The sequence below is a fragment of the Takifugu flavidus genome, chromosome 13 (genome assembly GCF_003711565.1).
Source record: "Takifugu flavidus isolate HTHZ2018 chromosome 13, ASM371156v2, whole genome shotgun sequence".
NCBI classification, from domain to species: Eukaryota; Metazoa; Chordata; class Actinopteri; order Tetraodontiformes; family Tetraodontidae; genus Takifugu; species Takifugu flavidus.
In genome coordinates, this window is record NC_079532.1 from 14421464 (window position 1) to 14445994 (window position 24531).

The following is a 24531-nucleotide window of genomic DNA, read 5'->3' on the forward strand; positions in this document are numbered from 1 at the left end:
TTTTTATATATACACACATACATACACACACACACACACACACCACACACACACACACACACACACACACACATATATATATATAAAAGCTGTTTTTATGCTGCAGACAACTTTATTAAAAAGATTTTTAATATAAATTTAAATCCTCCACCCGTCCAACCCGTCTCTGTGCTTTTATTTTGAAATCACTACATGTAACTCAGACATCCGGTGTCTCATATCATAAATCGTTGCGCAGCGGCTTTAGAAGCGAGACAAACAAGTGAATAAAAATACGCTTCCAAATGACTCCTGCAAGTTGGAGGGACTGTCAGGTGAGTGAAATAACTTTACAAACAGCATGAAGAGTTTTAAGTTTAAAATGCGTTTAATTATGAGAACCTTAATGGACATGGTGAAATTCACTTTAAAGCACAGAAAAAAATGGAACAATGAGTAGTGAAGGCTATTTAACGTTAAATAGCGTGCATTAAAGTGCAAAAGTAAGGAGGTCTGATTCCTCAAAAATAAACTTTTAAACAAACAAAACAAAATAAACAAACTTTTCTTTTCCTTGGTGACTTGATGTGCCTTCTGACGATGTTCTTGCAGGCCTGGCGAGACGAAGGTCTGACACTGTCCACCAGCAGTAATGAGGCCTGCAAACTCTATGATGCCATACTTACACAGGTTCCTGCATCAAACACAGCTTTACATATTCCACGATGTCTCCACATAGTGTCTACCTACAATGTATACCACCATGATTTGAAATCAAAATAAACGAATGACCTTTTTTTCAGTATGTGAAATGGAAAAATGACGAAACTATGGGAGGAATTGAAGGATGCATTTCTGCTCTCCAAGCAGCTGACCCCAACTTTGGTAAGTATTGTGTCTAATCTAATTTAAATTATTTGAACTGACAATGGATGCTTTATTGTTCATGTGATTAAGTTGCAAAAGGGGCCATGTGTGTTGGTAAATCTCAGATATAAAAGCAGGAAGCAGATAACTTATGTCGTTTAACCATTACAGATTTGGATGAATTTATAGCAAGAAATGATGTTGATCATTTTTGACAGGGACTACTTGTTTTTTTTTTCTCTTGCAGTTATGGGTCACATGATCAGCACAGGCCTGGAGCTGGTGGGGACGGCGAGCACGACCCGTTTGAATGAGCGTCTCGCCGGTGCAGTGAGACGGACCGTGGAGCTTGCCAATGCTCAGGACATCACGCACAGAGAGAAGCTCCATGTCAGAGCGATGGAGCTCTTTTCTCACGGGTGAGATAACCAGTTTTACCAGTAGGTCAATATTTCTTCAATATTTCTAACAAAATATTGAAGAAAGTCCCAAGCCTCTGGTTAAAGAGTTCTTGAGTTGTTAAAGTGTTGGTGTTTTTTTTTACATTTTAATTCTGCACAAACATACTAATGTACGTAACTATATTATTAAGATCTTTGATAATTATGTTATTAAAGGCAATTTGTAATCTTGGCTAAACTGACTCAAATAGAGCCTGCATGAGCTACCTTTGCTCCCAAATAAATAAGAAAGATTAGGCAACAGAGAATTTGGGTCAAACTGCAGCCTTTTCCTTACATAGCAGCAGTCACAAGAGCTGAACACCCACAACCAGAGAGCCACTCGGCCCCTCGGGTGAGAAGTGACCTACCATCCACTGGACCGATGTGCACCACAATGCATATAAAGCCATGAAGTCAAATCATAGGAAACCTGCTGTTTTGCTCCGCTGAATTCTCTCCAAGTTGTCCAAGCTGGGCTTGTATGACAAACTTAGCAGACCAGTTCTGCATCTGGAGCTCCCTGCTTAGCCAAGACATTAACATACTAAATGTGCCCAAATGGAGAAGCAACTTTTACCACATTATTTGATGAGGTGAGGATTGCGATTTATCCACTTTTCACCGTGCTTGCTCTTTAAGACCGTCATTCTAGGGGTTCCAACACAAATAAAGGTACATTGACCCCAGAGCAGAGTCAGTCCTGGTCAGTCCTGCAGGACGAATGCAGAAGTCCAGCAACTTAATGCTGTGCTACCCGGAAATGCACATTCCCTTGTTCTCCCTTACATGGTAGAATAATTATTTTGTTTCTTGTAGGGACTTTCCCAAGGCAGCTGATGCATGGGAGGATATTTTGCTCGACCACCCTACCGATATGACGGCTCTCAAGTTCGCTCACGACACCTACTTCTACATGGGAGCTCAGCTGCCCATGAGGGACTCTGTGATCCGTGTTTTGCCCCATTGGAAGCCACACAACCCTCTGTATAGGTACAGATTCAGACTACAAGACCAATATTTAGGTCCTTTAACTGTTAATGTATTCAAAAGAGAACATGCATTAAGGTTCCATCCATTTAAGGTTCAACTGCCCTGTAGTCTAAGATGCGATGGACATCTTGTCTCCGCAGGTATCTGAATGGGATGCTTTCCTTCGGTCTTCTGGAGACGCGCCTCTATGACCAGGCCGAGAAGGTGGCGATGGAGGTAAGATTTGAAATCCGCGCCTTGTTGCGACAGAGGTGCTGTAGTTGCGCCAGCTTGGTCGCAGAAGTCATTCGCAGCAGAACGGTGTCGCTGAGCGGCAGCTGGGCTGCCAGACCCTCCGCTTCTGAATGTGTAATACACAAATCGTGCTGTGACACGCCGCAGGCGCTCACTCAAGGAAAGACTCGGGAACATTACGGATCAAAGGAGCGGCGGCACGGCCCCCGAAGGGCCGCGTGTCACTGCCGTGCTTGTCCTCACACGGCACTCTTGCGCAGGGCCTCGCTTTGACTCCAGATGATGCCTGGGCCGTCCACTCCCTGGCCCACGTGTACGAGATGAGGGCGGAAGTGGACAAGAGCTTGAGTTTCTTTGAGAGAACGGAGAAGGACTGGCAGGTAAAGCCACAATTGGCGGATTAGTCAGCGTAATCAATCAAAGTCATCCTGACATCTGTACTGTTTCATTCCAGAGCGCCGACATGCTGGCCAGTCACAACAATTGGCACTGGGCTCTGAATTTCATAGAGAAGGTAGGGTTCAGTCCAGCAGTCGATACTGGTGTGGAACTTTTATTTATGATAATGCAAGATTCATGTTCGAATGTGTTCATGTCCTGTCACAGGTTATAAGTCTGTCTTTGTGTTTCTTCTTCCCACGCAGGGACAATATGAAGCTGCTCTGGAAATATTTGATTCTAAGGTTGGTTTGGATCCAGATTCAACTGAATCTCTGAGTGTGTGCACAGCGAGTCCCTTAAAGGGCTGAGCATGTAACAGTGTACGGGGAAGGCCGACTAAAAGCAATATGTTGGGCTTGTTCTGATTGAAAGTGTGTACAAATGGAGGTTAAATGCATGTTTTTCTGTCAAGTGCTGATTATTTTTTCATCCCGTCTCAAAGTAGGAGAGGCTGAACTGAAGTAAAGCTCTGTTCTGTTTCAGTGCTTTGAGCTGATCTCACAGTGTTACTTACCACTTTACTCAAAGATAATGCGGGTGATTCTCATCAATGTTTAACCACCCGTGTTGGGCGAGTCTAGTTAATGTCTTTTTGAAAAATTTATTTCTCGGAAAAATGTGTTTTCCTAGTCAGTGAAAACATGTTCTCCCATCATCTTCAGATTTTCCGCTTCTGTAAATCTTCCGGAGCCATGTTGGACATTGTCGATGCCTGTTCGCTGCTCTACAGACTGGAAATGGAGGGTAAGATATGGGTTAACCAGAAGAACCGGCGAAGCTTAACATGGAAACTGTCATAGTTAACGAAGACGTTACTGTACAATGTCTAATGAGAACCTTACGTTCATCTGACGGAAGCTGCTGCAACCTTTGCTGGAGTGTTGCTGCTCGTTATGCTTCTGCGTACGTTCGCCATGTGACCTTCCGCTTCAACTGTACAGAGAGCGGCATTATTAGCAGACTGTCGTCTATGCCTCAATGCCGCTTCCCGAGTTTAGATCCCAATGAGCGAAAAGGAGCAATGCTCATTTCTTATTTTTGCAGCCAGTCGCTTTTGATTTAATTAGAAAGGTTAGCAAAGAGACATCATTTGTAGGTTAATGGGGGAGTTATGTTAGCACCTTCTGGTGGTTTTTCTTGTAGATCCGCGGCTCATGTTCTGTTTTGTGCCAGGCGTGTGCGTCAAAGATCGCTGGCAGGAGCTGTTCCAGGTGACGCGACCTCACAGCGATGATCACGTGACCCTGTTCAACGACTTCCACTTCCTGATGGTCTCACTGGGAGCCAAAGACAGCAGCACATCTCGGCGACTACTGGAAGGCCTCCAGGAACTGTCTAAGTAAGTACCCCCACCTCCACCACGCACCTCAACGCTCTTGTCAGTGTTACATAAGAGCCACTCAGGCCTTACGTAAAAGTGAGATGAGAGCACGCGTAGGATGGTGAGGTGGAGCCGGGGTGCTGTCAGAATGGGAATTCGGCATCTCCAAGGCCCGGCTCTTCCCACTGCAGCAGCTGCCGGGGCATCTGCTGCCTCTCTGGAGATCCGTGGCGTCTGACCACAGATACTTTTTCATTTTTCCACCGCCAACAAATGCTCGCAAAGGCTGCATCTTTAAACCAGTGCTCAGTTCTTCCAGCATGAATATGAAAGGATTAAGGAGAAGAAGCCCTCAAGACAACTGTGTGAATTCTTTAAGAAATCCCGAGGATGTGCTCTGCCTTCATTTAATTCAATTACTAACGTACAATAAATACAGTGCTTCACTCTTTTTGGTTTGGAAGGTTGGTGCTGTTATATAATCACAGGTTTTGTTGTAATGCCATTTAATATCTTTCAGACTCAAAGCATCCGCTAATCCCTCAGTATAGTTCTTGCTATCATCATAATAATTGGCAAGTTGACACAAAAACAGCCCCGAAAAGCCGAGAACTCTTTGCTTTGTGGTTATTTTGATATATTTTTGAAATAGAAGGGAACGCAATTACAATTTTATCTGATGGTTTAGCTCTGTTCTATGTTGTGCACCACCCTCCACTATCTCTACAACAGTCAAAAAACAACACACAGCTTTTATATATTTAAAGATTTAATAATCCAGCCTCAGCCTGTTCCATCAATGATACCCCTTTAAAAAAAGATGGGAAAAAAATCCCACTTCTCAAAATTGCAACTCTTTTCCTCTGCAAACTCACAGGGAACCAGGAAACAATCAGCAGCACCATCTGGCAGGGACAGTTGGCATGCCGATGTGTCAGGCCATGATAGAGTATGACCAGGGAAACCACGACCGGGCTTTCGAGCTGCTCTACCCGTTGCGCTATAAAATACTGGGAATCGGTGGCAGCGACGCACAGGTGAGGTCATCAGTTATGGCTGTTATCAAACCACACCCGCACACATCCCACCTTCAATCGTAGCTCGCCGTGGCGATGTGAAACTGGCGAAAAGTCCTTCGGATAAGAGTAACACATGCTCTCTAACGATGTCCTGTATCAATAATGCATGTGCATGATGGGTTCTGATGGACCACTGATGTATTCCGTGTTCTTTGTGTCCCTGACTGTTCCTAGCGGCGGAACGGCGTGCACAGTGTGTACCGCAGAGCGGCGGCAGGACAGCACACAGGCTCTGATTGGGTTTTATTTAAGGGTTTGTTAACTGTTGTTTACAGAGAGATCTCTTCAGTCAGCTGATGGTTCACGCCGCCATGAAATCAGAAAAGAAGAGGAACCAGAAACTGGGAAGGTGCGTGGAAATCTGTGTTGATTAACTGAGATACACCCAGCACGCGTAGACCAGGCATCCCTGACTCTACAGCATGATTCATTATTGACCAGGTTGGCGTTTCAGCTTGTTGCCACGGATACATGTTCATGTCCTTATCTCGCGTTCAATCCCTGCAGATGTCTTCTGATGGAGCGTGATACCGTGAGACCAAACTCTCCTCTGACGCAGCGGCTGATGAGGAAAGCGTTAGTTCTCCACGACTAGCCCCAGCGAGGGGGAGCGCCACTTCACACCGAACATGTGGCACCGCAGCAACTCTTCATTAATGTTAACGCCTCATAAGAAGATGATTCTAATCCCAGTTTGCTATTGTACTAGTAAAGCATTCCTTATGAGACACCTGTAGCCATAGTAACCTAAATTTTATGCTGAAATTCCTCATTTAAACATAAAGCAGTTGCCTGAAATAAATACACCGTTTTAAAATCTAACAAATACAATTTTTTTGTTTACTTTTTTACATTTTAAGAGAGACAAACCCATTTGGGATTTCTGAACATTCTAAATCAGCGCCGGAGAAGCTGAGCGCAGCGCTGCAGGTTCCGGATCCCGGCGCCTCTTCCTCTGTGGCGGCTCACGACACCGAAGTAATCTCATCCTGGATCTGAGAGATCAGAATCTGGGACAGCACGATGCCTGCGATCTGGAGGAGAGCAGCCACTGTAAATAACGACTGTTGAGGCTGCACCGAGCGCACGTCGGGGGCGCGCCTGTGGAGCTGAGCTGTTGTATTTAACAGAAGGAGATAAACGCACACACGTTTACGGGCCTGTCTAATAAGAGCTGATCAGACGGCATAATTCATGAACAAAACGTACACATTCAGAGGCGTTTTAAATATTAACTCGTCTTGCTGACAATGGCGCCGCTGTTCGGTGAGGACGCGCGACGGGACACGTTGGCTGTTGCGCGCAGCGGTTCTGACAGCATCTGCGTGCGTCTGCGCGGGATCTTCAGGGACACATGCGGGCGCACGCGTGTGCTGGAGTCAATTTGATGCTGACGCTCCGGCGTACGCAGGCTAATTACACCCAGGGAAGATTTGATGGGGACTAATTTGTTTTTAGGGCCTATTGTCGGGGGGTATTAACGACACTCTGCTCGGTGCAGCAGGAGCCTGCGTGCCTTCACTTTATTTTACGTCAGGTTCTCAGTGCTCCAGGTCAGAGTAATCTGAAGTGATGAAAATGATTCAACACTTGCGAAACTTTACATCCTCGCTCCAAAACAGCACATCAGCTGCACTTACAGCCCGGAGCTACATAATAAATGCATAAGGTGCATCTAAGTTATGATTCTAATTGCTATTGTCTTCATGCATGTAACACAGCTTAGCATTAACCTTAACACACTGTGTTTTTTTCCTTCTTTGTTGGGGAAAGGAGATGAACCACCGCGGGAGTCTCTGGGATTGATCCGTGTGAGTGTGTGTTTCGACGGGGAGGGTGCAGGGTTCTGATTGATGGTCTGTTTTCTCTGTAGCATTTCACAGCTCTGCCCAAATACACCGTGTTTGAAGGGGCCCGAGCTTGTCAATATGTCAACCACAATGCCTTCAGCGGGCCGAAACTTCAGGTGATGCTCGTGAGCGGGTAAGGGAGGGAAAATAAGAGAAGCCTGGGGTGATCTCAGCGCACAGTCGCTCAGCCAATTAGTGCACGGTAGAAGCCAAGTGTGTGAGCATGGGCGTACCTGAGGTAAGGCCAGGCCAAGGGCGAGAGCCCCAACCAGCAGCAGATGAGACTCAATCCACATCACGGCTTTGTCTGCACAGCCCACTGGGTAAATGGACTTGTATGTCTCCAGGTGGTTCTGGGTTTGAACCCCAAAACCACACATTGTGTTAATCACTGCCTGTAGAACAGGAAGAAGAGTCAAAAACGGAGAGAGGGAGAGAAATCCTGAGCGTTCTGGAGATTGCCTCCTCCGTCTTGGACGATTAGACCTGAAACAAGTCAGTCATGAGGTTCATGTTTCGCATCCGTTGCGCTAGTTTGCATCAACGGGGATGTCTTGGCAGGGGAAACAAAAAAAAGGAGGGGGGGGGGCTGGGACATGACACAGGAAGCTTGTCGATTTTACTACAACGACTACTTTATCGCTAGCGGGTTTCTCTGAAGTGACGCTTGTTTGCTCGCTGGGCTGCGGTTTTTAGGCATGTCAGTCATCTCTGCCATCCTGCGAATAATATTATTGCTCGATTGCTTACTTGTTCACAAATCATTAGTTATGCACATGCAAGTGGCCCTTTGTGCATCTGCGATCAAACTATTTATAAAAATATCCTCTTTGAAAAGTAGCTTTTCAGACATATTAGCTTGTGAAAATAACCTTATGAAAGAGGCGGCTTCGACGCTAGCTGGAAGCTGATGGCCTTCATCTAAATTTCCCAATGTCACAATAATGTTTACGGCCTGTAAAACCTCTATCAGATTTCCAATTTTTTTTTTAATTGAGATATAACCTGAAGCTAAAGCCACTAAAATAACCCTAGAGGTACCTCTCCAGGGACAGGGGTGCAGCAGGAGTAAGGAACGGCGCAGCGCTCCGAGCTGGGGTTTCCAGGTGTGCAGTTGAAGTACAGATTCCAAGACCAGTCTGTGTAGTTGTTCCATCCACAGCATTTAAACTGAGGGGGCAGTCAGAGAAAGGAGAGCACACGGCAGCAGGTACCGATTTAGCAACATGGTCTGTACTTTCCTTCCTGCCAGTTTGGGCTTCTCCCACTGGGGAAACCCAGATTAATGTGCCAGCGTGTGCAGATGGAAGTGTGATATCTCAAAGGAGACCCAGAGAGAACAGGAAGTCTATGTAACATTTAGCATGTCATGTGGAAAACTGTCAGTGAAGCCAAAAATTACGTAAGCTGTGCGGCTGCCTGGTTTCCTGTTTGGATGCTTTGAAATCAGCGCCGGTCTTTGATCTGAGATGTCTTGTGTGAGACGGAGGGTTGTAGGCACCTCTTTCTGGATGTAATCCATCAGATTCTGCAGGTCCAAGTCGTCCCTGTAGTGCACGATGGCTTTCCTCACAAACTTTCCCAAAGCGTCCCGAGTCTGAGAGAGTGATGGAGCACAGGGAGATAACACACATCAACAATTCAATTTTGCCAAGTTTTAATGGCTTCATTTGTACCAGAGAGGAACGGAGCTTCACCTGTGGCTTCAACCAGGCTCCTGAGATACTCAGTAAAACCGTGAAAAGCTTTCAGGGACTGCGATGTTGTTAATTACTTGTGCTGGCAGGAAATCAGCCCTGTCTTAGGGAAGACTTCACACAAGTCAAAACAGATCATATCTGGACGATTTAAAGTCAGAATGAAAGCATTTTAGCCCTGGCTAAATCAAGCAGCTCTGGCTGGATTTCACCTAGATTACACCTCTATTACGAATGACATCCAAATCTGCACTGAGGGCTGCTTGTTTTTTGTGGAAATCTGTTTCAAATTACAAGTCACGTGCGGCACATTAGCTTGCAGGCCATGAATAACATCATTCGTGCTCCGACTTCCATTATTAAACAGTGATGTTCAAGTGCATGTGAAAACAAACAAAACCACCTTGTTTGTGTTGCGTTAAGACACCGAGGGGTGTGTTGCCACGCGGCAGTGGTGCGGCACCCTCCCGCCCTCACCTCCCCACCGCACCGAGATGCAGCAGGAGCGAAGCATAATGACAGTAATAAAAGCATTCAGGCCTTTTGCGATCGATACTCACAGTGAGCTGAGAAAGAGATGGTTTTCTGCTCTGTCAATGGTTGTGAATATTTGTTTACTAATCCTTCCTTATCGCTGTTATCATCCTGCTACGGTTATCAAACAGCATTATGCTAATTAGCCGATGAACTTTAAAATCTCATTAAGCTTGAAAGTGAACTCGAGAATGCAGTTTGCCAAAGGCCCACTGAACTGTTTCCACCCCATCTATAAGAGGTTCTGTTGATAAAATGAGCTGTATCAAAATATCCCGATTTTTTTTTTCCTTTATCCCCCAGCGCTTCTGCTAAATAGTGTTTGGATTTTCCCGCGTCCCTCCGCCACCCCACCAACGACCTCGCTTCTCCCTCCCCGCTGTGGCTGCAGAATGCTCATGGGCCTCGGAACCACACCTCCCCATGTCATTAGCAGCCAAGTCTCCTTCAAGGGCTCTGTTGAAATGGAACATTTGGTTCCACTTTGAAGAGCTGGAGCTCTTGAATCATTTAGCGGGGAAGGATGCTGCGAGGGTTGTTAAACTGCTCTGTTTAGCAGCAGGCAGCCTAACTGCCGACAGGGTGCACAAGGGATAAGAGAGGTATCATTGGGCCCCTTACCAGCACACACAGATGTTGCTGCACCCCTCCAGTGTGAGCTGTAGTGTGTTTATTCTCCGGAGAAATTTCACAGAACGGGAGGCTGGAGGGAGGTAATTTAAGGGGAATTCTTCCCTTCCCTGTAGCCTCCGAATCTGTTCAGCTACACGGGGCAAGACACAGTGACCCTGTCTGCCCTTTCTGTTCTTGTGGGTGCGTCACAGCTCTGATCTGGCTCCCTTCGTGCAGTCAGCTATCGCTTCTTCCATGCACACTTAGCTAATTCATGCTAATCACTGGAATTATCCTTACAAGTTGGAAAGAGATGACACTCCTGAAGTCCAGAGAATATGTTAGCTGGAATCCTGCTTGCTCCTCATCTTCCTCTACTTCTACCTCCAGAGACGGATGGCCATCTGGGTGAATCACAGAATGGCCATGCAGTCATTACCTGCTTTTTTTGTTGTATATTTGTTTGGAAGAGAAGAAGAAAATGAAGAACTTGTAGCAGTAAAAACGATACTACGATTATCTTTGGTAGTAGCATGTGGACATTGTGGTAAACTAACTGGCAGAAGCAGCAGCAGCAGATGCCCATCATCTCCTTGGCTCAGGAGGCAGGCTCCTCCTTACTCCTGTAAGTGACACTTCTATGTTCTCAAATGCATCAAATGTTGAATAATGTCACAAGAACATATGGAAGCATTCGTGCTGATGAGCGTGGAGAAAGACACCCTCCCGTCCCTTGACATTGCCGTGTGTATAAACAGAGTAGCAGAATAAAGAGCTACTTGTTGAAGAAAGTCTTCATCCACCAACATTGAGTTAAACGCCACATCATCGCTGGTTGGGTTTTTAAGGTTAGCATGCGACCTTCATTTCTTTGTGAGCGTTCATATCAAAGTGCAAAGTTACAGCCTCTTTACATTGTGATTCACCATAGCTCGTCCTATGGGATGTGTGCTTCAGACACCTGTTGTCTGCTGGTTCAGCCAGCCTGACGAGGCCTTCATTTATTTTTGCGTGTTCAAGTTAAATCGCAATACTGTCCTCTTAACACAGCATCTGGTCAACATCAGCGCTACTGCTGTCATTTTTCATAGTGTCAGGAGTGTTGCCCATTGTTGTGGGCCGGCCAAGTCAAAGACCAGGGCTGTTTTTTCATCCCAGTCCCTCTGTGGCTACCTCCTCCTCGTCCGGCATCACTAGCAGCTTGAGCGCAGCTCACTTGTGTTCCCCACGCACCTCTAATGTGTTTCGAGTGCGTTTGCACCGGAGCTCGTGTGGTCGAGTGTCATCATATCACAATCTGCCCATAAAAAAAGCCTTTTCAATGCTGTAAAGTGTCAAGTAGGCCAAAACACTCTACGCTAACATTTGCACACCTGCGGACAATCTAGAATAAGTATATTGTTCTCCAGTGTAAAATTCACATATTTCAGAACAAGCAGGTCCCAAAAAAGGGTATCAGCTGATCTCTAACCAGCTCACACCATCACCTTGTTACTTGATCCACATCCGTGTCCATAAGTAACAAATCCAGAATAAATAAAGCTGCAGCTCTAAGTTTCCTAAAGATTTCAGATTTATTTTGCATCCAGAATATAGCTGTGAGATCTCTTTCCAGGATATAGCTTTATCAGGCACCTGGTCTCAATTAATAACTAGCGCACACGTCCATGTGAGGCCCCCACCTGTCTGTGATGCGCAGAAAGGGATAAAAAAATAAGGTTCTTTGCTTGTTGGGGGTCAACTTTTTGAATTTGACCCTTTGCTAAGTCCCGCCCCCCAGGGTTACAGTTGCTAGGCCTGGAAAGCTTCCTTCACCAGTACATTCATGTAAACAGGGATTTTGTTTGTGATTTCGAAAAAATTATGCTCCACAGGGAATCATCTTAAATTTCTGGAGTAAGAGTTCAAAAATATCAGATTGAACTAGACAGAAAGGACTGGAATCATGCATTTCTCCAACGTATTGACTCAGTCACCACACGGCTTGATTCATAGCCTCAACCCCAACGCTAACCCTAGCGCCACATAAAGCTCCTGATAAAGCTTTAACATGCAGATGATGGCAGGTTTCCAGGAGAAAAGAAACACTCAGAAAACTCTAGATTTAATTACAATTTACTCAAATATTAGCAATTCACTCACGAACTACAGCTAACGCTCAAACGCTAGCTTTTAATTTGAACCAGTGTACGTACATAAAACATGCTCTCTAACCGAAATAGCTGAATCCATCAAAGAAAAGCATTATTACATCAGAAAAAAATAAGTCCCTAGTGTTACTAAAAATGCTAAAATAAACATTGTAGAGTCAGGTCGATTATTCCAGAGAGAAGCGGAATGTTTTCTGACGAATCAAAGGCAGATTACATAAGCGACAGTGACTGAAAGGCCGAGCATGTAGCGTGGCTGTAAATTAGACAATGATGAATCGTCCCCTCATGAGTCCATTAAAGTTAATATAGGCGCAGAATGGCCTGATGCTGCTCTGCATAAACAGCTGGAGGGGATTCATAACCAGCTTCTCTGCTGTGAAAGAGCCTGGTGTGAGATTCCTGTAAGTGTAGTCATCTCAGAACAACAGAAAGGGAGAAAGAGAAGATTACCTGGTCCGAGTAGAAGAAGCCCAGGATGGCCATGGCCAGCTGGGTGAGGAATACCAGGGTCAAGCTGAAGGAGAACTGAGACGAGAGACAAAAAATCCACAGAAGAAAATAAAAGTCTCCATTTGTCGCTGTGAACTTTTCGGACGAAACTTGAGCCAGTGGAAACGGAGGCCGAGTCATTACTGTCTTGAGGAGGCGGATGTTCTCTCGGAGGGCTCCGATGCATCCGCAGAACGTGATGAAGAACATGACCACCCCCACCACGATTAGGATGACAGCTGGGTCGACGAAGAACGTGTCTCGCACCGTGTCTGGCAGGGAGAGGAGAAAAGAAAGCAGTCCCTATTTACATGTCAGCCTTCTTCTTCTCCCTCCGTCGCTGGGTTTCCTGCTTTCCTGCTCCAGCTCTGTGGCTTCTCCTCTCATATCGATTCATCTTCTGAGGATTATGCAGAATGCAGAATCACTGGAACGAGCCCGGGTTAATCTGTTTTCTTGGCATCTACTGCAGACTACAAATTAAATATCGTAATGATACCAGCTCAAATGGATGTGACAGGCTATTTCTTAGCGTGTGGAGGCTCTGCAGGTGTGTAATAGCGACGCCTGCGCTTGTTAAAATAGCACAATATACAGCAGAGCAGGACATGGGAGAGGGTGGTGGGTGTGTGTGTGTGTGTGTGTGTGTGTACCTGTGGCTTTCTGGACTTTGGCATACACGCCGATGGCAACAATCAACAAAGAGAAGATCTGGGGGGAAAAGAGAAATCTGTGATATTCCAGGAGAGATCAAGGATCACAACATCAGACTTAAGGAGGATAGAAGCCCTTCTAGAGATCGGAGCCCACCTGGGTTTGGAGCTTCCTGTACTGGGCAGATTCTTGTCCAGGTTGGACATTAGATTTTCCTTGTGAAACCCTGATGCGGTAACTAAACAAGCACAGGGTCAACGATGTCACTAAAGGCTCATGCAGACCCCCAGAAGAAGAGAAGAGTTTGTTCTTGCTCCTGATTTTGGAGTTATTGGCGCTTTTTCCTGACACATCAGCAGAATGGGGCTATTGTGCGAGTGGTTGGAAAAGCGGATGTGGGCCTGGTTAATGCAGAAAGCTACCATGATTGGTCTAAATTTACTGTCGACCTCAAGAACTAAATCAAATCCAATAATGCATCATAAACCACAAAATTACAGTTTCAAGCAACAAACATCTGAGTCCAGCATGTTCAAATGTCATTTGAATCATAACAATTGGCATGTAGGCTAATCCAGTAATAAACTCAACACTGGGTTGTGTTTAGAGTGTAGCGTCCAAATTTACTTTCCCAGCATGCATTGGACTACTGCAGCGACTGTGCCAAATGGCACCGCAATCACTGTGAAACACACACCATCGGGTCCTGCCAGGAAAGGTGTTTAACAATGAAAAATCCTTCTACAGGTGCCGTTAGCATCACTTGGTCGGGTCCAACCGAGCTTTGTAGGAGCTGGGAATAAAAAACATGTTTTGACATGGTGGCTCATTAAAAAAAAAAAGATTATGGCGGGGCGGCTTGAAAATCGGTGGGCTCTTTTTTTTTGCCGTTTAGGTGTGGTTACAAAGGTGATCCTCGACAACTGGAAAGTGCGGTCATTTCAATGCTTCTGTCTTCATGTCCAGCTTGACCTCGAGTGGGAAACTCAGAGTCCTTCGCCAAAGCCCACCTGAGTGTTTTTAACCCAGTGGAATTTTTGGAAAGATTGAAGAATGCATTGAAATAACACGTGTGTGTGTGCGTGTGTGTGTGTGCGTGTGTGTGTGTGTGTGTGAAAATATTACAGCCAAAAAAGATCGAAAACTCTTAAGCACAAAGATAACACAGCGCAGTGGATGATGCAAAAATACTTTATTGTTTTCTTAGAGGAGGAGGCGTGTGTGCGTGCGTGTGTGTGTGTGTGTGTGTGTGTGTGTGTAAAAGTGCTGATATGAGTTCAATCCTGACAGAAGGAACGATGAAGGTGAACGTGAGAGCGGGGCAATTAAACCCCTCTTGATTGAATTGTCCTTTTCACCCTCACTTCTGGGAGGAGTTTAAAGATTTTAGCTTCGATCTACTAGACAACTACCAGAGACAAGCAGCAGCTCCTCACACGCGCGCGCCAACGTGCACGCTGCTGCAGAGCTTCCGACCACAACAATCAGTTTTAACAAATGGGTCATTTGAAAGGACCCTCTTACTAGAGCCGAAGCCGGTACCAGCGTTGGCTAGGATCAGGCAGACAAACATCATTACATTTTAAGTAAAGAACAAGAATACCCCCCCCCCCCCCATAAACACACACACACACACACACACACACACACACACACACACACACACACACACACACTTGGCTACAGTTATTTTAGGGACATATTACATCAGCTACACTGGAAACAGGAACTTTTTCTCTCTGAAAAGCTTTTACTGGATCTCTGGAGGTCGTGATGGCTTCTGTAATTAACCACAGCATTCATGGTTGACACAGTCGGTCTCTAAAGAACATGGCTAAAACGATCATCTTACTTTAATCTCACAGTTTTGGTGTTTGTGTGCGTGCTGCCTCCAGGTGTGTAAAAACCTGGGCCAAAGCACGTCAGATGCATGACTCAGTGTGTTCCAGCTCCGTTTTTAGGTTTTTGAAAAGGATCATTCAGGTTTGCTCCCTCAGGATTGTGTGAAAGCCTGTTGAACTGAGGCGCGAGGACTCGGTCACAAAAGCCTGATGGATTAGGGCTGCGGCGTTCGCTCCCGAACCCATGCTTGATCAACAAAGTCAACACTTTGCCACCATCGCTGATTGGGTCTGGAACACAAAGAGCATGATGTGGTGTTTGCACCGTTGCTGCCATTTGTGGAAGGACTGAAAGAAGTGGGGTTTAATGGCACCACTCTGCGAGGCTGCTAACATCATCTCTGACGCTTCCCAGCAGTCATTTATCAGCACGTTTTCAAGGGTTTTCTTTTTCTGGAGTCTCATTTCTGTCAGACTCTCACCAGAAACAGTCATGAAGGATGTAATGATATAGAACTTTATATAGAACAAATATTTAAATGTAAAAGGCAGAAAAGCTTTATTTACTGTTAAAATGCTGTCATCATAAGCATTAATCAACACTTACTATTCGCTAGAATGTCGACTTTTGTTGAATTTATTAATTTAACACTTACATTTATATTCTCTCTGTGCTTGAATAGCTTTACATATTTTAATAATTACTAAACATTACCATTTATAGATTCATATACACTGGATCCATATATATAAATGCAACATTTGTTCTTTCGATGTGGCTGCTGTACTGCTCAACTCTTAAAGGTTAAAGGGCACTGATGTGATGAGACAAAGTTGCTTTGGGTTGTTTACTTATTTTTGTTCATTACAATTTAAAAATACATTATGTTATAGGGACGCCAGCACCTCATTGATGTAATTAATTCAAAGAGTTGCTGGTCAATTGTCAGTTTCGCAGATGAGGCAAATATACAATCCGTGACAAATGTGAGACATAGAACTGTCATCGGGTCAGTGTTGGTTCCCTAATTCGAATTTGGACGAGCTTGGTTCTAAGTGTGAATGAAAAAAAAACTCACCCAAAACAGGAAGCTGAAGAAGAAGAGAAAATATCTGATCCAGGGGTTGACGAAGGAGAACGTCTCGGCCCGGTCCAGGTTCAATTTTCTATCCATTCTTTCTTGTCTTTTTCACCTACATTTAGCTCTCCAGTGGCTTTAAATAATGGCCACCACCTCGGTTGTTTACTGGCTCTGAGGGTGTCAGAGGAGGGTGGGGGGCTGTCATGCTGTCCTGTCAATCTGGTAGGACCCAGAACTGTCCATGCAGGAGGGCGGGGGTCAGATTACACATGAATATCTGCGTCTGGCTGCAGCTGAAAAGGAATCTAGCGCCGTCAGGCTGCTGGTAAACGTTGGCTCTGTCGTTTGCTGACAGTGGTTGTTTCAGAGCTGGTTTATAGGAAAACAGCTGTTGGAGGACGGAAATGAAAGTGTTCGGAGGCAGAACGAAGCTGAGTGGCAAACATCTGACCGTGTTTGATTAAAGTTGAGAATGGAAAACTGATGATGTGTCAGAATGACCACGGATGTGATCTGGATGGAGCCGGCGGGAGAAAAATGCCTGAGCGTTAAATGAATCAGAATCAGACAGCTGACCGATCCGGCTCATAATTCACAAATGTCCTTCGCAGGCAAGAGGAGCAATGTAGGAATAATGTATGGGACTAGATTTGAAATCACTTCCTCTTATCAGAAGGTGTCCTCAGGGGGAAGACGCAAGGACAGGGTGTCTCTCGAACACCACAGGGGGGGCCCTTCTGTGAATTCCAACTTTCAGAAAGCCATGCATAGCTTTTGTTTCCAACCATGATTTCTCCCAGTGTGAGGTCTGTCTCGTCCCATGACCCCTGGATTCAGAGGTCATTAACGCTGTTGTTGTCATTTTAACAATTTAAAATACAAAATAGCCAGTCCATTTATCAGATTTCTTATGTACAAATGCATTGATGTTAATCTCCTATTTTCAAAGTATCTGTTTTTTGTGTTGTTTAACATGGCAGCAACTTTGTTCTTAGCGTTAGCTGCGGTAATACGGGAGCTGACAGACCTGCAGAACAGGCTCCATGCAGTTTATGCCCTTTGTTCATAATCCATTTTGTTTGTTTTGTCTACCCAACTAGTCTACATCACTTCTATTGTCCACGAGTTTTCTAATCTATATCTACACATGCACGGACGTAAAGGAATGAAAAAATCAGATTAGCAAGTGTTGCAGAGGAATTTAGGTGCGTTAAACTGATTTATCATAATCAGATCACTGAGTTATATCCCATTATGCTGTTTAAATGATCACCTGAATAATCTGATGCAGAATCAGATCATGATCAGATTTTTATGGTCACGTAAATGAGACCAGTGATCCAAACCAGACATTCATGATTTATGAACTGGATAAATTCAGCCTGTTGTACATCTGCCCATTTTAATGGTGGCCAAGACAACTGGGCGTTAGATGATCAGAATAGAGCGAGTCAGGGCATGCAGAAATCAGCTGAGGACCTACACACAATATTTTCTACAACCACAGCACAAAACATAAAAAACAAGCATATGTCCAGTTATGGAGCTAAATGATACAGTCTGAGGTGACCAACAAAATTCAGGTCAAACCAGGTTAATGACTGAAAATGCTGGAATTATTTTTAAACAAACTGCCCGTGGGAGTTAAATCTGCTCTTTTTATTTCAGTACATGTTACAAAATAATCTGTACAAAAGCTAAAATAGGTCATAGTTTGCATAGAAGGAACAGTGATGAAAAGAAAAAGCCTGTCTGGCAGCAGTAACGCAGCAGCCTGATGGGAGGAGGGGGGCAAAATTGACTCGGCTGTTCCCCCAAAACAGAAGAAAACTGCGGGAAACAAACCTGTGATGGATTCCACTTTCATCATTGGCTGTTTGCTCATAAAAAAAAGAAAATCTGTGTGGCTACTGTCAGCTCTGCTCCTTAGGTATGGATCGTTTTCCTCTTACACAGAAAAGGTCACTGCAGTGATACTCACCCACCCCAACCTCCATGACTCAAACATCAATTGAAACGTTTTGTCTAGCATACAAAGAGGACACATCAGGAGCATCCAGCCTGTTAGCATTAAAGACAACCAGTGCGCCGTGCCGCAGGATTTTGTGACACTCGTTCCTTTATTTAAAAAATAGTTGCTTTAGAGAGTAAAGAGGGAGTCGGTGCACCATCTAACAACTAGACATACTGAGAGTGTTTTCACAGGTAGCAGAAAACTCCACAGGACAAGGCTGGCAGGTATCAGATGTGCCACACAACATCAAACACACCATTTCCACCGTTCGGTAATTCAGGGAGAGTACGAGAGGATTACAGATATGATGTCAAAATATGAAAGAAAACAACAAAAACATAAACATCTCAAAACTCTTTAACACGTCCAATTACTGCAGGTGCATGGCAGCCAATTGGGGGTCTTAAAAAAACACATTTATTCAAATGAAAAAAAAAGTAATATAAAATGGTATTGAACAAAATATGAAAATTCAGAGTGAAAAACGTTGCCAACATTGGCATCAAAATTATACTTCACCTGTTCTTCAAAAACAGATGGCAGGGGCAGAAAAGAAACACACCAGACAAGTGGTTTTAGCATACTGATGGCAGATTTGTCAGTATAAGAACAATAGAGCCGCGGTGATTAAAAGCATTTCAGAATGAGAAAATGTCGATTAAACTGTCAGCGCAAATGTGATTAAAAGTGGGAGAACCAGTAAGTTACAGCAGCAGTGAAAAATTAGCGTATTTACATCGGCAGCGAAAGTACAACAGTGCAGCGACGCGAGCGCTGGTATATGCAGCGTCCTGGTAGCACACTTAAAAAACTCTGGGAAACAAATTCCTCTCATAATTGAATTACAGAGGTGTGATGACACGTGTGCAGTGTTTGTAGTATGGAATGTAACAAATGTTCTTTCTTCCAACTCAGTAGCCTGATTAGCTTGTAGCAAAGCTAAAACAGAAAGATGCTTTTCACCTTTCTCTCTTTAAGAGGCAATGTCACTAAAGGAGGGGAAAGACCATTAAAAAAATGACAAAAACCAAAACAACTTCAGATATATAAAGTAAAACATTTTTCAACTGGTTTACAAAAATAGCATCGGTAACGGCTTCTCTAAAAATAGCATTCATTCACCTTTTACACATAAAGGAAAAAAAACAGGGGACAGTGGCAGAGCTGAAAGCAAGTTTGCAGATAAACAAGAAAAGGAGCTGGAAATGTCAGCAGAAGTGACTCAGTGGGGGCAAAGAACTGCAGCGTCTGAAATCATGACATCAGGGACCGGTCTCGCATTTGCTTTGACGCAACCTTCTTGTGGAACATTAGAGTGTCAGTTACAGCTGTGGCGTCTGTAAACCCCTTTGTGGGTGCAGGATTAGCCCTACAAATGTCCCAGGATGCACAGCGGTGTGTCCCCCAGTGTCGGTATTTTACAGCTACGGCGTGTGCAGCACCAATGATTGTGGAGTGAAGCAGTAAATAAAGGAACCGGGAGAGCAGCCAAACAGCGCGAGGATGTGAATTTTTGTGTCTGAGCTCTACATCAGCCCCGACTCCACAAGACAAGTTGGAGCACAAGGGGGCAAGGAGTGAATCACAGCCGCGGGGTCGTTGCACATCACAGCCCAAATCTGTTCCTTCCTCATGCATGAACGTCTCCCAAACCATCACTTTGTCATTACAACATCAATTTAAAGAGGATACAGATGTCTTCAGGTGACGCTGTGAGGGAGCAAACGTGCTCATCCAGTGAATGTTGATAGGTTTGTACAAAGTCCAGAGCCACAACAACAACCATCTCCCTTCATCTGCTGCTCCTCAGAATTTTTGCACTTGATTTCCAGCTGTAGGGAGCATGTCGACTGGCCATTCTACCTGTCTGCAACATAACTGTCACTTCCCGGTATCTGGAAATGTGGCAATATTCCTAACAACAACAACAAGAGTCTGACAGTTGTTCCCCAGATTTCAGAAGTCATTCAGAAGCAAGAAGTCTGGGCAGCAACGGGGGTTTGACCTGCCCCAGGTGAATCAACAAATGACATAGGGCTACAGATCAGCCAATCAGAAAATAGCACGCCTGTTACTGGGTAAAATATGGTTGATCTGAATGCAGCGCCATTACAGAGAAGAAGATGTGTACTGCACGCGCATGTTGGGAGTGCCTTATCCAGGGGCAAATATTTGGCATCAAAAATGGGGGGGAACAATCAATGAGACATTTTGTCAGGTGTTACTTATGCATCATGCTTATTATTTAGCAAAAATTGAAGAAAATACTAGTGTAAAATTGAAAGGAGGGATATTACATGAACAAAATTAAGTAGTCTCCAGGGGATTTGATGTTCACGCCATTTTGTGTGACCTCTCATCTGTTTGTTTCGCCGGGTTTGTCCCCAAAGCTGTTTTTGCCTGTTTGACAGCCTGTTCCCTCACCATGTCCTTGGCATTTGCACCAAATTATCAGTAGCGGTGACAATTTCCTCAGCTGAAACAGTTCCCTTTGACCACAGGTGTTCTGCAGCCCGGAGCAGAACCACCACGAGGAGGTTTCATTAAATCACATCAGCGCTATATTTATTCTTAGGGAGGCGGCGATGTGCTTAAGCCTCCTGCAGCGAGTCAGCAGGAAACAGACATAAGCCTGTAGGACAAGAAGATGTCCTACAGGTCATCTTCATGTATCTATTTGTCTGAGCTTTGATCTGCCTGCATCACTGCCTACCTCTTCCCCTCTCCTCCATCGCATTTGCAAGAGTGTGTCTATAAAAACATAAAGCCTGAGCTGTTGTTTCCTGGTGAATGTCACCTCCAACAAGCGGTCTTAGTTTTACGGACAAAGCGTAGCACTCCTTGGTTTTAGATGCCAAGCAGGAAATTAGGGTGAGGAAAGAAAACTTGTGGTTGGGGGTGTGACAAAGGAGAAGGAAGGCGGGGAGGAAAAATGGATGAGGTCTCAAGATGGCAGATTTTTGTACGTAAGCATCTTCAGCTCGTTGCCCTTGATTTCACTTTTGTGTGCTTGAGTTTTTAATGCTGAGGGCTGGGACAAATCAGTCACACACCCCCCCCCCACACACACACACAGAGCTTTTCACCTGACAGTTTTGGTGATGCCCATTTTATTCTTCATATTGTCTCATAGGGTATAAGAATCCTACAGCTGTCATAATAAAAATGTCTGTGCACATGCACACGCTTGTGTGTTTTTCAGAAGTAGATTAGTGCAGTGTAATTTATAATTCAGAGGATACTGCAGAATTTGGGCTAAAATAAATCCATTTGTGCTTGCACAACCGTCCTCCCTCCCAAATCTCTCTCCTCTTCCCTCTCTCTCTCTCTCTCTCTCTCTCTCCACACACACATTCTTGTACTTCTATCACTGTGAGAACTTTCATTGACATAATGTGGTTCCCAGCCCCTTAACTCCAAATCTTAACCTAACAGCCCTTTGATGGTTGGAGAACCATCTGAACTTTGTGTTTGGTCCTTTATGTAGAACACACACATTTGCACACACATACACACAAGCTCCTGGAGCATCAGTAACCCTTCTTGGAGAAAAATGAGGGGGGGGGGTAGACAAGTACAGAGTGAAAGTACAAAACAAGCATGCCATGTTGGAAAGTTTTCTTTTCTTTACATTAAATTGTGTTGGACTATACTTAGCTCCTGGAGAGGGCAATAAGAGTCTCTTTGATTTGTGTGTGTGTGTGTGTGTGTGTGTGTGTGTGCAGTGTTGCTATCAGTCCTTCCCTCCAGAAAACAGTCCCCACATAGAAAATAAAAATGAAATCCACTCAAAAAGGAATGATGGATTCTCCTCCTTTGTCAAGTAGTGTCTGGGTGTCCCTCGGATTCCAGTCGCGTTACTCTTTGACAAAAATGAGCGGTGAGAGGAGCGGAGTGGAGACACAGCTGGAAACTGTACAGAATGTCAGGTTGGGGGGCACAGGAGGCTTAGCAAAGGTTGTACAGTGATGGGTCAGGGTAACAAAGGTGTCCGAGTCAGTTCTGTCCCATCGGGTGGTGGGCCTCCTCTCAGTCAGACATCTGGCCAACAGGTCAAGCGTCGTACTTCTTCCCTGTTCTGTGGATGTGGTGGAACAGTGTCAAGGAGAAGGCCATGCCCAGGAGCTGGAGAGAAGGAATGAGATGGTGAACTCGCGTGCGTAGACATACGTACGTTCTGTGTCTCTCTGACAACTGACTGATGTTGACGCCTTTGGCTGCGCCGAGTGTTTGATGAACAACATATCCTGTGGTGCAGCACAAACACCACAGATGGCCTTCAAAGGCGAGCCCTCCAATCTTTGTGATGGAGATGGGCGCCGTCTGTGCAAGCATTAACTCAATGAACGAAATCAAGATACCACTGAATCAAAGTAGTCAGCTATCGCTTTGAAGTTCCCATTACTGCTGATACTTTACATCAAACAGGGTCACAAGGCTGGTCCTAAAACCATTATCTTCTCCCAGTTGTGATGGCAGCAAAACGGCCACACACTGTGCACTGTCTGCTGCTGCGAGATGTGATTATCTTGGGAATTCTGCTGCCTCTTTTTCCTTCAGCTTCAGCCCAAAACTTTATTGACGCCTCTGCCTGGGAGAAAAATGCTACCTTAAGGAGCGGCTAGTCAACACGTGCCGGTAAACACCCAACAAAGAGGTGGGTTATGACCGATACATGTACATGGTCTACGCAGCTGAGCATATAGGAGCGGCTTTTCTGCCCCTGGTGTAGGTAAAGTGAACGACCTCGGCAGAAGGCACCAAATTTAGGCACATCCTACAGATCCCTGATGCCGCCGGGCATTACGTAAGAGCATTTCCTGATGCCTCAATGAGGCTGTCCAGCACCTTTAACTTCAGCTCTCCTAATCCGACAGCTTCAAGCTGCCATCCAAATCTCAGCGAGCGATGTTTGCATGGCACAGAGAATGACACATCATTAAGATCAGCGTCAGCCGAGTCAGCGCTGTGACATGAAAACGTTGTACTTGAGCTGAAAACAGAGCTGTTGTGTCACCTGCTGGGAGGCGACAGAAACAGACAGAAGTGTCAGGGCTGAGAACAAATGCGTGAAAAGTCATTGTGAAGGTTGGCTTTCTCCTGCGCTCGCTCCTCAACCACAGAGGACATCGGGACTAATCCTCGGCCTTCTGCTGCACGGTCAGCGTTTGGTCCCAGGGGCTCAAAATTAAATTAAACGGAAAGCAAAGTTTGACTGAAATGAAAAATGCGTAGCAATAAACACAGAGCGGGAAACATGGGCGGACCTGTGAATAGCGCTGAATCATCTGTGATCTTCATTCGACACGTGACTGAGGCAAACAGACAAAAACACAGCCAGATGTGAAAACGCTTTCAAACAACAACCCCTGGATCTCAGCCAAGTTGTGCTCATTTCGCAGCAGGGCGGGAAAATGCAGCCTATAATTGCTCTCACAGCTTATTCTGAAAGGTGCCACAGTTCTGCGATTGCAGCAGGTGGACTCGTGGCCCTGGGTTGGAGCGAATAAAACCAAGAGTAAAGGCACTTCTGCAGTCAAACGTGTGCAAAAAAGCCCGCTCTTTGTTCATCTCTGACAACTCTGTCAGGACATGGCCTCTGAGCAAGTGCAGCAGCTACAAAGACATTGCAGGGAGGAAGTTAAGGCAAGCGTGTCTATAATTGCAGATAATGGAGAGGCTGTATGTAGAAAGGAGCTGTACCTTTTAGATCAAATGTTTTCTGTGCATTAAAGTCCAGAAGAATTCCTGGATTTATTCTCCCCCTAGAATTTTGCTCCATGAAACTCCATCCAGGTAACTCCTGGAAAATTTCTGGATCACGTTTTTTCAGTTGTCATGTAATGAAAATATGGAGTCTCTCTAATGGTAAAGTATACAGATATAGCGATCCAGGTGAGCCTTCCTACCTGCACTACCAAGATGACCATCCCGATGGTTCCCAGCAGGAGCTTGTTGTCATCCAGCCATTCCTCCACTTTCTCAAAGCAGCCCTAAAATGGAAGAGATAAAATGTGTTCGCACTTTATAAATGATTAAATAAAACTCCCCCTTTACCTCAGACAGAGCCTAGGAGATGTGCGGGTTACATCTAAGGTGTGAAACAACAGAATTACCCCCGGGTGACCACTCACATATGCAAAGCCGTGCTGCATTCGGACGTATATCCACCTGGGTTCACCCAGAGGACACCAGCGGGGGTGGTGCTGGGGCCATGTCTTAATGGAGGCTTGAGCCGCAAAGTGCACCCT

General features: G+C 45.1%; 3 protein-coding genes across 8 annotated transcripts in view; 1 reads left to right on the plus strand and 2 right to left on the minus strand.

Annotated features, from left to right (window-relative positions):
• The first annotated feature begins 181 nt into the window (after positions 1 to 181).
• On the plus strand, positions 182 to 6185 carry ttc38 (tetratricopeptide repeat domain 38). 2 transcript variants are annotated; one of them, XM_057050960.1, is made up of 15 exons: positions 182 to 314; positions 592 to 669; positions 783 to 864; positions 1094 to 1265; positions 2106 to 2279; positions 2420 to 2495; positions 2774 to 2893; positions 2968 to 3027; positions 3158 to 3196; positions 3438 to 3491; positions 3617 to 3698; positions 4128 to 4293; positions 5153 to 5312; positions 5630 to 5703; positions 5862 to 6185. In XM_057050960.1, exons 1-15 carry the CDS (start codon positions 285 to 287, stop codon positions 5947 to 5949), a joined length of 1455 nt encoding a protein of 484 aa, XP_056906940.1. In that variant the 5' UTR covers positions 182 to 284; the 3' UTR covers positions 5950 to 6185. The 2 variants fall into 2 exon arrangements, with proteins under 2 accessions (XP_056906940.1, XP_056906941.1); XM_057050961.1 differs by lacking the exon at positions 3438 to 3491.
• tspan33b (tetraspanin 33b) lies at positions 5583 to 17652 on the minus strand. The gene is made up of 8 exons (XM_057050967.1): positions 16264 to 17652; positions 13343 to 13400; positions 12834 to 12961; positions 12651 to 12725; positions 8706 to 8801; positions 8246 to 8374; positions 7438 to 7599; positions 5583 to 6388 (listed from the first exon to the last, which is right to left on the minus strand). Exons 1-8 carry the CDS (start codon positions 16357 to 16359, stop codon positions 6320 to 6322), a joined length of 813 nt encoding a protein of 270 aa, XP_056906947.1. The 5' UTR covers positions 16360 to 17652; the 3' UTR covers positions 5583 to 6319.
• A 252-nt stretch (positions 17653 to 17904) lies between these two features.
• tspan9a (tetraspanin 9a) overlaps positions 17905 to 24531 on the minus strand; it is a 134617-nt gene continuing 127990 nt past the window's right edge. For 4 of the 5 annotated variants that reach the window (XM_057050965.1, XM_057050964.1, XM_057050962.1 and 1 more), the window contains 3 exons: positions 24190 to 24273; positions 23984 to 24083; positions 17905 to 22405 (listed from right to left, as the gene is read on the minus strand). In XM_057050965.1, coding sequence (XP_056906945.1) covers positions 22314 to 22405; positions 23984 to 24083; positions 24190 to 24273 — 276 coding nt within the window. In that variant the 3' untranslated portion in view covers positions 17905 to 22313. The remainder of the gene's footprint in view (positions 22406 to 23983; positions 24084 to 24189; positions 24274 to 24531) is intronic. The other variant, XM_057050963.1, reaches the window with a different exon arrangement.